General features: G+C 54.9%; 3 protein-coding genes across 3 annotated transcripts in view; 2 read left to right on the top strand and 1 right to left on the bottom strand.

The window, feature by feature from the left end:
- The first annotated feature begins 188 nt into the window (after positions 1 to 188).
- On the top strand, positions 189 to 922 carry LOC117901589. Its single transcript, XM_034812403.1, has one exon. It carries the CDS (start codon positions 192 to 194, stop codon positions 846 to 848), a length of 657 nt encoding a protein of 218 aa, XP_034668294.1. The 5' UTR covers positions 189 to 191; the 3' UTR covers positions 849 to 922.
- A 172-nt stretch (positions 923 to 1,094) lies between these two features.
- LOC117894895 lies at positions 1,095 to 1,400 on the top strand. Its single transcript, XM_034802187.1, has one exon. It carries the CDS (start codon positions 1,095 to 1,097, stop codon positions 1,398 to 1,400), a length of 306 nt encoding a protein of 101 aa, XP_034658078.1.
- Positions 1,401 to 5,541: 4,141 nt separating this feature from the next.
- The window catches only part of LOC117903570, a 47,828-nt gene continuing 40,883 nt past the window's right edge, over positions 5,542 to 12,486 (bottom strand). The window contains exons 15-18 of the mRNA XM_034815777.1: positions 8,031 to 8,122; positions 7,848 to 7,973; positions 7,342 to 7,680; positions 5,542 to 7,271 (exon numbers count right to left, since the gene is read on the bottom strand). Of these exons, the coding sequence (XP_034671668.1) occupies positions 5,591 to 7,271; positions 7,342 to 7,680; positions 7,848 to 7,973; positions 8,031 to 8,122 (2,238 nt within the window). The 3' untranslated portion in view covers positions 5,542 to 5,590. The remainder of the gene's footprint in view (positions 7,272 to 7,341; positions 7,681 to 7,847; positions 7,974 to 8,030; positions 8,123 to 12,486) is intronic.

Raw genomic sequence — 12,486 nt, 5'->3', positions numbered from 1 at the left:
CGAGCTGTGGAAGCGAGCAAATGAAACTGAACTCGAAACTGAGTTCGGGTGTCAGCCGGCAGCAGCTGACAGGCGGAAGCCGGAAGGAAGCCTACTGCGATCTCATATCGAGTCCCAATCGGAGTTGTCACGCGATGTTTGGCAGCCTTAAAAGGCAGGCAGTGTGGGGCACACATGTCACAGTGAATGAGATGAGGTCTCAGGTGCTTGGACTGCTGCTCGTCGGACTGGGCCTGGGCCTGGGCCTGGCTCAGAATCCCTTTGAGAATCTGGCGCTGGGCGCCATGAATGTGGCCGCCAACGTGGCCGAGGCCGTGCAGGGTGGCGCGGCCATCAATCGTGACCTGAACATCGACAATCCCCTGATGTCGGTGCACTCGAAGACGGCAGCGGGCTTCGGCGATGCCATGCGGCCGCCTTCGGGCGCCGACTCCTCCGAGTCCGAGTCCGCGGAGCGCAGGAGACGCCGGCGAAGACGCAGCCTGCAGCGAACGAAGCGCCTCAGGCGTGCCCCCTGCCACTGGATGATGTCCATGGCCACCGAGACACCCGGCGAGGACGAGGTGGAGGCGCGCAAGAAGCGCGCACGCAAGCGTGCCGCCAACAATGCCGCTCGATCCCGCATCACCCCCAAGAAGGGCGGCAAGAAGAAGCTTCTGCGAAGGAGACGCCAGCAGCCGATGGAGGGACAGCAGCAGCAGCAGCAGCAGCAGCAGGCAGCGGGGAACCTGGGCGATCGCATCAAGGGCATGTGGCTGTCCTTTGTGGACGGCGTCACGGACGTGGTGCAGCAGGTGCGCCAGAAGATGTCCAGTGCCGCAGGAGCGGCAGGAGCAGGCGGCACTTAGGTGGCATGCACCAGCGACAGTTGTTTTTTTTTCTCTTGCAAATAAGTCGAATAAAATGAAATGGAAAATGGAAACCAGAGTTGAATGGCTGGCATTGGCAGCTGCAGGCGGGCAGGGAGTCTCGTCTCCCCTTATCAGATGCTCGCAAACATTTCCGTTCCGAGCTACAAATCTGGAAATCTGGCAATCTGCACGCTCTTTGAGCGGCAGCTACAAAAGCTGACACTCAGCTCAGCAGTCGGCACAATGCAACAGTGGGCCGCCATGACTGCGACTGCCGCACTCATCTACGCTCTGACGCTGGTATTTGTGGTGGCTGCTGGGGATGAGCTGGAGCTGGAGCTGGAGCCGGACTACTCCAACGAGTACGACGATGTGCGTCCCCACTTGGTGTATCCGGATGAGCCGCGGCTGGACACGCAAGTCAGCAATGCAGCTCGGGACTTGGTGCAGAGCCTCAGCGATGCCTGGCAGTCCATGGTCGAGGAGCTCAAGAAACTATTCAGCGATGGAGGACGGGCCCATGGCGAGCATGAGCTGTTCTCCGGCTAAATTCGAGTTGTTTTTCGCCTAATAAATTGAGTGATTCGCTGCCATTAGTGGTCTGTAAATGAACACAGATCTGGTGTGTTCGCAAATGGAATTATTTTGCACATGCAAACGCGAACACGAACTGCCGTGATTTGTATCTGTGGAGAGGCAAACAGGGAAAAGGTGTGGGTCACCGCGGTGCTCGATGCATCCGACCAATTAAGAGATACTCCCAGCCCAGACCCCAGCCCAGACCCCAGCCCAGACCCCAGCCCTGGCGGCTAATTCGCTTAAATAGGCCGCTGGCTGTTGGGCAGCTTCCATATTCAATCGCGAAACGAATCCATCACCATGATGACACCTCGCTTGACGCTGTGGCTGCTGCTGCTGCTGGTGCTGCTGCTGGTGGCCAGCACCAAGGCTCGACCACAGGTGAGACCTACCCCGATCTGCCCGGAGAACTAACAACTTGTTTGCCACAGGATCTGGGCACTGGCATGGCACTGGCCATGGGCCAGCTGCAGCAGCTGATGGACACGGGCGGCGGTGCCCGCCAGGAGCAGAGCATTGAGATTCTCGGCCAGAAGCTGGAGGGAGCCATGCAGCTGGGCATTGGCCAGGCCATGAATCTGCCCGTGCCCGGCTAGCTGCTATGCATCCAAGTTCCCTTGTAAAATGCTTTCCAAATATATCTATGTACATCCATGTGCGACTCCCAGGACTCTGGGCTGCTTACCGTCGGCTCCTGCTGCACCTCCTGCTGTGCCTGTGGCTGTGCCTGTGGCTGCGGCTGTGCCTGCTTGGCTGCTCCATAGTAACGAGTGAAGGTCTGCTGCAGCTGCGGGGTCTTCACGCTGTAGGAGTTGGTGTTGGCATCCGTGTGGAAGGAGACCTGCGCCTGGGCAGCCAGCACCAGGCACGCCGCCATCAAGGCCACTGCGAACATTTCCACGAATCGAATGATTTACGAACGGAGCGCTAATTGTGTTTGCTTGCTCCGCTAGTGCCACGTGCGGCTCGTTATCGGCTGCTTATCGGAGTACGCGACACGGCAACAAAGCGACGGTGAATGTGCAACGGCCGCCGCCTGCCCCAGCATTATATACGGTGGCCCAGCCGCCCAGCGGCCCAGCGGCCCAGCGGATTATTCAATTTTTCAATGCCTTCCGCACGACTCTCACTGTGCCGCCGCCACTCGGCCACTTGTTATGCAGAAGCCACGGCCAAAATCGAGAGTGTGCGCTTGCAGTGCGTGCCAGCAGCCAGCAGCCAGAGGCCAGCAGCCAGAGGCCAGCAGAGAGCCAACCATCCTCCGTGTGTCGATTTGGAGCTTTAGCAGTGGAGCGATCGAGGGACAAGAAATCCATGCGGGAAGCCTGCTGGCTCGCTCATTCTGTAACACTTTAATGCTCCAAATTGCATTTTTATTTTAATTTTCGTTTGTCTTTTCTGCTGATAACTTTCTTTAAACTTTGTTGTTTGCTTCGTGCTCGGAATGTGAAGTGGCCAGCAATGAGCGAGAGAGACATGCCGCTTTCGACGGCAATTCCAATTCAAATTGAATGCGCTCTTTGGCACTTACATAACAATCCCCTCCGCCCACGCTGGCAGCAGAGTCTGAGCATAAACACGGGCATAAAATGTTGCTTATGCGAACGTGCAGTGAATATCCAGAGCGGGATAAGACAGTCTCCAGTCTCTCTCTTGGCTGGCAGAGAGTTGCGAAAAATTATATTCGTGGCGGAGAATTGCCTCCATTGAAATGCATTTTCAGCCGCAAGTCCCAACAGAGAGGGAATGGGCAATGGGCAATGGGCACATCGATTATGAAAGCAGTCGGGCAGGCAGTCAGGCAATGGATAATGGTCACTTAAGCCGGAGTTACGGCTACCTGGAGCGGTGGCAAACGGTGCGTATATGTGATCGTCATAAATTTATTTACGCGCATTTCATTATGCCTCGGTTGGCCATCCCCAGCATGTACTCGGACGTAATTGAAAGCGCATTTCACACGCGTCTCTCATGCGAATGTGACCCGTGGCCAGCACACGTATGGCAGCGGCTTGGGCCAGATATTCCTGGAGGGGAGAGCGGCAGCAGCCACATCCATAGCTTCTCCTTGTGCCTGTGCCTGAGCCTGTGCCTGAGCCTGAGCCTGTTGCCCTGTAATGGCGGGTCATTAAAGTGGACTTTTGCGAATGGAATGCTTGTCACAGTTTACGATTACCCGACGTAAGCCAGCGGCGGCGCAAATTATGCAAAGAGCCTGGAGACAAGAAGCTAAAACTCGAGTTAAAACTGGAACTGGAACTGGAAATTGAGAATTTGTGAGCGGCGGGGCAGGGCGGCAGGAGGGAGGGTGGACGGGTGGATGGAGAGCTAAATCTAGCCAGCTGCTAAATACGGCACTTAATCATTTTACTGGGTCAGGGGGTCACGGGTGGCACTGAAATGGAGAAGCCGAAAGCGGAGCCAGAGCGTGAGGCGCCCCTGGGTCGAAGTGACCTACCCGTGGGGCGAACAGAAAGACAGAGAGAGCGAGAGAGAGTGCTTTTGGGGCTGTTAAACCCCAGGTTGAACTTTTGAACTCGCGCACTGACCCTATTCCAGCTCCCCCTTCCGGCGGCACCTTCTCCGTCCCTTGGCGGCGACGCTGCTGCTGCGTTTATGGTTCGGCTGCGAATTATTTTGTGGGCCCATTCTGGTCTTTTTTTGGGGCGCTGGCTTCTGCATTGGCACAGATTATATTGGGAGGCAAGGCGCCCCGCTGCTGTCGCCGAAGCCGACGCCAAAGGCAAACAGCAAGAGCCAAAAGGGATTTTATTGCACATGGCACAGAACACAGAGAACTGAGAGCCCCAAAGCGTGTTGGTACAGTAAGCCCCACTGTTGATGCACCCCCCGCTAGATAGATAGATATTTTGTTTGCTTTTGTGTGCTTTTAACTCACATAAAATTCGCTTTTTATTAGTTTTGCTCACTCCAAATCGCCGACACTCGCCACTCGCCACTCGCCACACAACGCCACAAGTAGCGACAAAAAAATCAACTTATTCGATATGCAAACACACACACACAGACACACATAGAGACATGTAAATACATATGTAAACCGTACATCAAATATCCATAAACCCATAAACATTGATTCATGTCCGAAGGGGGCGAACCCCTTTCTGGCATGCACGCTGCCAACTGCTGTCCAATCTCTTGATAATTGTATGCTTAAACTACAAAAGAACGTCGCACTGTCCACGCCTGCCCTGCCAGCGGATCCACAGAACAACAATCGAGTCTACACAAGTGTCTGGCAGGAGCGGGGAGACCTTCCTGGGTGCTGCGACAGCGAGAAGTCAGAGCCACTTCTCTCACTTGTGATTTATATATTGTGGAACTTACATCAAGTAATTATTTCGTGTACATATTTTGACATTTTGCATTTGATTTAACATTCAATAGACTTTGCATTCGCTTGGCATATCATATTTCAAACTTGTATGTCTTGTAGCTATCAATTGTTTAAGTTTTATCATTAACCATATTAACCGTTTATGTAATTAAGTTTTATTTTGTTATTTTGTTACTTTGTGGGGGGGACAAGTTTTAAAAACATTTGCAACTCGATCGATAGAAACATTTAAAAGATTATGCAATACGATTACGATTACGATTACCGATTACGATTACGATTACGATTACAGATTAGAGTACATATCATATGTGGGGGGGTCCCTAGCTCGGGCTATCCTTGGCACATTTATCATCGATGCATTCCCCTGCTGGATCAACAATCAATCAATCAATCAATCAACTCAACAGTCAACAGTCAACCAGGTTGCTGAAGTATTCTAACAACGTAGCAAATATCCATTTACCATCTACCATTTATCATCTGTAGCTGCATTCCTTTCATTCTGCTTCGAATATCCTTTGTAATATTCTCGTTTGTTGGGTTGAATTAAATGTGTTTGTTGTGTGTTTGATTAACCGCCTAACAATTCTCTGAGCAAACAATTCGCTGCACCTACAATCGCCCTGCTGCAATCGCCATAACAAATTGCTTCGTGTGAGTCCTGTAGAGAGGAAGCACCCTCCACCCTCCACGCTCCACCCTCCACAATCCACACTCATCCTACAGCCAACAAAAACAGGCTGACAACAGGCTAAAGCTTTTCGTTCCGTTTCCCTCTTCCCTCTTCGCTCTTCCCTCTTTACAACTCTGCGAAAATGTTCTCCCTGAAGTCGAGCTCGGGATGGGCCGAGTGCGAGGAGGAGCCGTGACCATAGTCCCGCGAGGAGGACTTCATGGAGCTGCGCCCGGAGCCGGAGCCGGAGCCCGAGCCAGAGCTGAAGCTGGCGTTCCGCGGACTGCTGCGGCGCATCCGACCCTCGATGACGGCCATCTTGTTGAGCGGCTGCGTCGGATCCAGCTCGCAGAAGGCACCGGCTATGAGGTCGGTGCCGTTCAGCGAGTTGAAGCTGTCCCGCTTGGAGCCGCGCGACGACATGGCACCGCCCGCGTGGGGGTGGTGGTGCGACCCACTGGAGCTCTTCCGGCTCAGCCGATTCCGACTGTACTGATACTGATAGGCGGGCGGCGGAACGGAGGCGACGGCCTGGGCACTGGCCGCCTGGGCGACAGCCGGCGGCAAGTTCTGTGCACCGCCTGGTGTGTAGTTGTCGTAGAAATCCGGCGGCACAATCTCCTCCTCCTCCTCCTCCTCCTCATCCTCACCCCCATCCTTATGCTGCTCATGCAGTCGATGCTCCGCACTGGGATCCTGCAGGGAGGAGCACATGCTGTACTCTGTGGGCTGGCTGCTGCCGGAGAGGGAGAGGCTGCTGAGGGGATCGCTGCCGGGCAGGACCAGGGCCAGTGCGGCCTTGTCGTAGCCGTAGGCCGTGGCCTCCCGCTTGGCCTTGGGCGAGCGCTGGGCGTAGAGCTTCTCGATGTCCGGCAGCTGGCGACCGCCGCTGTGGCGGCTCTTCTCGCGCTGCTCCCGCAGCAGCATCTCCTGGATGTCCATGCTCCGCTCGCGCTCCAGCTGGTCCATGATCTCCAGGTCGCGCTCCAGGGTGCTGGACGAGAAGGTGCTGCTGCTGCACTCGCTGAACGAGATGTCCTTGTGTCGCAGCCCCACCCCGCCCCCGCCGCCGGCCGCTGCCGGCCAACGCTGCGGCCCCACCATCATGCTGCTCACCACGGAACTCTCCTCCCCATCGCCATAGTTGCTCGTGCCGCTGTCATCCAGCATGCTCCCAGTCGCCCCAGTCCCAGTCCCAGTCCCAGCTCCAGTCCCAGTCACATTTCCATTCCCATTGCAGTAGGAGGAGGCGGCTATGCCCGACATGCACTCCGCACTGCGCAGCTGCCGCTGACTGGGTGTCGGTCTGCTGCGGTTGCTGCTGCCACTGCCGCTGCTTGCGGGATGCTTCCGTGGGTGGTGGCCGCCGGCATGTCCCCCATCGGAGATGATGTTGATCTTCACATCGTGCTTCTTGCCGCGCACATCCTTGCCCAGGTTGTTGACCACACCAGCGTCGCCAGGTCCGCGTCCGCCTCTCATGCGCTCCCTCTCCCTGTCCCTCTCCCTCTCCCTGTCCCTCTCCCTGTCTCTGTCCTTGCCCTGCCTGTGGGGTGGTCCGCTGTAGCGCTCGCCGGTGGCGCCATGGCCCGCACTCCGCTCGTGCCGCACCTTGGCCGGATGCTTGTGCTGCGGCTCGGGGTGTCCCTGGTGCGGCTGCTGTCCCTGGATGGTGGTGGTGTTCGTGGGCTCATCCTTCTCGATGGAGTCCTCCCGGGAGCCACGTGCCGCATCGCTGCGCCGCTGCGTCTTCTGCTTTCTCTTCGAAGAGAGGCGAAAGTAGCCCCGCAAGCGCTCCTGCTCATCCCTGGGAAAAGGCAGAACAAACGTCATGGGAGGGGGGGACCAGGGGATCCTCGGGGGATGTGGACCCTTACCTGGGCAGTATCTGGGAGGCGTAGATGCAGGGGAAGATGACGGTGGGGAGGAAGGCCACCCACACGAACATCAGGTAGGTGAAGTCGAAGTGCTTCTGGTTCTCGTATGTCTCCTCCAGCGAGAGGCGCGCAAAGCGGAGGATCATCAGGGGGCACACGCACACCACCTGGGTGGCGGCCATGCTCCCGAAGTTCCGCTGCTTCCGCTTCTCCCGGTGGACATCCAGCTCGGCGCTGTACAAGTCGTAGGACCTGCTGCTCGCATGGTTTCCGTTGCTCAATCCCGCCACTCCTCCGCCGCTGAGGGTGCGCGGCTCGGCCGACGACGTCGACGAGTGCCTGAGACACAAAATATCTAATTAGACGTGGACGGGAGTCCCGCTCGGAGGCTAGTGTCGGATTACTCCTCCTCCTCCCCCTGTAATCCCACCCACTAAGTGGCGCCAATTAGCAGACACCAACTGGCAGCCTCTGATTGAGTTCGCCGCCCAATGACTGGCACTCACCGCTGGCGCATCCGCAGGTCCGCTCGGTGCTCGTACATCATGACCGCAAAGGGTCCCTCCGGCGGACGCAGCTCCTGCGACGTGCGGATGTAGAGGTAGGACAAAAGGATGGCGGGGCCACAGTACCTGCAATCACGGAGTAAGTAATGGAATCGACAGCCAGGATGCGGCGGCGGCACTCACATGAGCAGGAACAGGCCTCTGGTGTACTCCTGCATGTCGTCCATCAGGTTCACGACGCACAGCCCAATCCCGGCCAGCTGCGGCATGTAGTCCTGCAGGACAAATATCATTTAAATGCGAGTGCAGAGAGCAAATACTGGTGGAAATATTCACTTAAACTGTTTGCTGGCAGCTCTTCGAATTGATTTTATAATTAGGGGGCCGCCCTCTATCGATTGCTCTGGCCCAAGCATTCATCGCATCAACTTTCCGCCCTTAACCCTAAGCCACTAACAGTCGAAGCCCTCAGAGCGTTGGGGGAGCACGCATTTCGCATTCACGAGGAGAAGTTCCAAGTCAAAGCCGCTGGATTTCGGACCACGACCATGGCTCAATGTCATGGCCCACTTCCAGCTCCATTCACCCTTCGCCCTTCGCCCAGCTGCGCCCCAAACTGATTGTATTGTCTGCTCGTACACCCCCAGGACAGAGATTACGCCGTAATTGTAATTACATATGAATTCACGCGTAGCCAAAAAGCGAAGAAGCGAAGAAGCGAAAAAGTTTGCCCGAGAAGCGAGGAAATTAAGCAAAAGAGCGGAAATGAATTTATGGCCAAATCCAAGTTATTTTCTCATTAGATGGCAAAGTCGTGCTGCGGGTGCGGGTGCGGGTGCGAGTGTTGTTCAGGTGCTCCGGAGTGATGTCTAAATGTGTCCGTTGATGAGAGCAGAGCGGGAACTGGAGGCAGGAAGTCAGCAAAAGTGGAAGGTGGAGCCGTGGAAGCGCGAGGCAGTGCGAATTCGAGTGAAAAGTTAGCGGAAAGTGGACCACGGGAGAATCGAGCTTGGAGCGCTCTCCTGCCATCAATCAAATCCATCGCTCGAGTGGATAACTCGATAAGTGGCTGAACGGGTGGAGTGCGGCCAGGCCGGCGCATAATTATTCCAGCAGATTGCGAGCAGCAGGGAGCGGGGAGCGGGGGGCAGGGAGCGGTGTCTCGCCTCCAGCAACTGCAACTTGGAAGTTTTCATAAAGTTTCCTTATTTGCAAACGGATGTTCCACACACACACACACATTGCTTTGGAGATGCTGTGTGTGTGTGTGTGGGGGGGAGGCAGCACGGAGAGCCACTCGTAAATGATTTTGTATGAATAACTATTAAAAAGTTAGAAACTCCCTTGACAGCAGGCGGCTCCACCCGCCGCCCAAAACTGGGGCCCAAAACTTTTAAATCAAATCGTAAACTATGGCCCGGGCGAGGGGCTAAGATAAGGCGGAGGGGGGGGTTGGGTGGGGTGGGGAAGCAGCAGCAGCAGCAGCACGTGGAGTCGGCAAGGAAAAAGTTTTCCATTCGAAGCTTGTGCGGCGTTCGGTTCGGCTCGCCCCCCCCTGAAAATGTAATGAAACCTTTTGCTGCCCATCCCATTTGGCCTTGCCCCTTGCCCCTTGCCACCCTCCTGCCACAGAGCCAAGCAGTAATTTGGGTAATGAACTGTTAGCGCCGTACAATCTGGCCAACAAATCTGTTTTGAATACTTTGGCCGCTGCGCAGCACACACACAGAGGTCCAAAATGCAAATAAACGAACGAAGGGAAACGAATGAGCGCGACCAGAGACACAGATCCTTTCGGCGGTGGGGGGGTGGGGACACTGTGGCGGGGCGGAGGCATCCTTGGGATGCTCTCCCAGAGCAGGGCCCGCCTGCCGACTGCTGCAAGAGTATTCCATCTTCGTCCTGCCAGCACTCGGACTTGCCTTGCCTTCTGTGTGTGTCTTGCCTTTGGCCATCGCTCAGTTCCGCTCATCTCCGTGCTTATGGCAGTGGCCAGAGGATCTTCCCTCGCTCTGTCTCTCTGCCTGCTCTGCCTTCTGCCCGAGTTATGATTACCTTCGGCGGAGTCTGCTAATGCAATTGATTTGATTCGTGTGCGGCACAAATCAATTTGAGCCTCGCCCGTAAACAGTTTATGGTTGGACGAGGTGCCACCCACTGCCCCCCAGTGAGGAGGCCCAACGACGACGATGCTGATGATGATGAAGATGCTTTCAACAAGTGGCCAGGCCATTAAATTGGCTCACATTATTCGGGCTCTTGGCCACGCCCACGTCTGGGCAGAGAGCAGAAAGAGGCAGCCAGTCGGGGCATAAAGATATTTACAATTTGGCGAAACGCGCGCCAAATAATTTATCGACTCTGGACTCGGCGCGCGTCTCCAGCTTCAGCAGCAACAGAAGCCGAACCAGAGCCACAGGCGAGCGCACATTAATAACAATTTATTTCCGCCCTGGCAGGAGGCAGGAGGCAGGAGGCCGGAGGCAGCATTCCATAGATACCTCAAAGACCAGGCTCAGGCCTAGGGGCAGTGGCTGAGGCTGAGGCAGAAGTACGAACAAAGTCGTCCCAGTTTTGACTTTGACGAATCGCTGCTGAAGGATGCGCGAGGATAAAGGAGGAGCAGCAGCGGAAAGCGGCGAGGGCTGCAAGACTGGCTGTGAGACTGGTTATTGGATGGCCCGGAAATGAAAATGAAAACGAAAAGCGCTTAATAACAATTTGCAAGTGGCAAATGCCGGCTCAGAGACTCAGTGTGTTGCGGCAGAATCGAGTCATAGGCAGAGGCACAGATCAGGGACCATTTTGATCCTGGGATCTAAACCGAAAAGCTCTTTTCGCTCACTCTTCAGCTTCAGCTTCAGCTTCAGCTTCACTTTTGGGGGCACAAAGGACAGACATCGGAGATGTTTTTCGGATTGAAATTCGTTTGAAATTTGATTTCATATTGCGATGTCCTTGACTCTGCTCCGACCAACCACCACCCACCACCCACCGCCCAACAAAGTGAACAAAACAAAAGAATAAAATGCAGAAAAACAGAAGAGAGAGAGAGAGAGAGAGAGGGAGAGGGAGAGCTTCAGATGTTTCGGGCATTATTTGCATATTTTTTTGTGTTAGTTATCAAACAGCGACAATTGAATTGAAACCCCCACCAGTCCCCCCCCCCCTCCGCCCTGCACACACGCTCTAATTAAAAGAAAATATTTAACGAAAAAGCAAAACGGAGAACAAGTCATGGAGGGCGCTACAAAGAGGGGGACGACCTCTGGTTACCAATAATAATCGCGAGTCTTACACATTTTGTTCGGGCCAGAAATCGCTTCTAATGGGACAACAGACAAAGCAAAGGTCGAAGGGCGGGCAAAAACAACAGCAGCAAGGCCAAATGTTGCCAATGCATAATTAAAAGCGAAATTTTTGGTAATTTAAACAATAGGAAAACAATGAAAGCAAAGCAGAAGGAGGAGCAGGAGGAGCAGGCGCCGGAGTTGGATGGGAGGCCACGCTCTGGTCCAGAGAGTCTAATGTAAACAGCAGAAGGAGCGGCCCAAAGGTTAGGCCTGGTCTCGCAGCCACCGAAAAAAGCACCCGACAAGGACGTGGGCCAGAGGCTGGTGGCTGGTGGCTGGTGGCAAGTGTCTGCCGCATAACGGTGGACGGCGGTGGCATTACCGAAAAAGACACTGCCGGACTTAATGGCCGTAAAATGCTTGCCAAGCGGACAGCCAGCGACGAGGCTGGGTGCACAGCAAACACACACAAAGACACACCCACCCAGGGCAGGGGTCGGGACCCAGCTGTGGCTGGCAGGACCCCGAACCCAGACGGCATGTGTTGCGCCCTGTGAGCTTACGATAATAACACAATTATGTACTTACATAATTAAAGTCGTAAAGTGCACAAGAAACACACACACACACACAGACAGAGAAAGGATACAGAGAGAGAGGGAGAGGGGGAGAGAGTGGACAGTCGTCGGCTTTGGTTTGGATTTTTCATGACTCTTTTCACGCTTTTTGGTGCCGCCACTCGACAGGCGACAGGCGACAGGCAAACGGAGCGGAAACTGCCGCTGGAACGGCAAGAAAAAGCGAAATCTGTGCTCCGATCTGCAGCAGAATCCACAGCCAGCTGGCACTGCGGTGGGAGGACTCTTCGCACAGGCAGACAGACAGACATATTCGGACTGGGCACAAGACCCAAAGCAAAGTAAACCTAATCTTCGCTTGGAGAGTGTTTTTTTGCCACTTGGAAGTTTTGTTTTTTTGGCCACGGACGGGAAATGGAAATTGGAATTGCCTGCAGGTGCTGGCCGGACCCAAACTGAGGCTTCCTTTGGCGAATGGCAATGTCTAATAGGCTTCGCCTCGCACATGCGGCAATCCCTCATCAGTGGCACGAATACATCGGGCATGGGGGCCTGCTTTGAGTCCTTTGCTGCCTTTGTTCGCTCGTCTCGGACCCCGGACCCCGGAGCCCGGACCCCGGACAACAAGTGAGTTAGAGCTGTAAGCTGCTTACAGCAGAACAACCGAACCAAATGCAGACACAATAAACGGCAGCTTAATGAGCACGAAGCCATTGATACCCTTGCAGATCGATAATTGTGGGGAAAACTCTTCTTCAATGCTCAAAA

The sequence above is a fragment of the Drosophila subobscura genome, chromosome A (genome assembly GCF_008121235.1).
Source record: "Drosophila subobscura isolate 14011-0131.10 chromosome A, UCBerk_Dsub_1.0, whole genome shotgun sequence".
Lineage (NCBI taxonomy): Eukaryota > Metazoa > Arthropoda > Insecta > Diptera > Drosophilidae > Drosophila > Drosophila subobscura.
Note: the sequence above shows the minus strand (reverse complement) of the source record. Positions and strands in the feature narration are given on the sequence as shown.

Excerpts from the sequence above, each read along its gene's own strand:
- LOC117901589 (XM_034812403.1), top strand. The coding sequence starts at position 192 with ATGAGGTCTCAGGTGCTTGGACTGCTGCTCGTCGGACTGGGCCTGGGC.
- LOC117894895 (XM_034802187.1), top strand. The coding sequence starts at position 1,095 with ATGCAACAGTGGGCCGCCATGACTGCGACTGCCGCACTCATCTACGCT.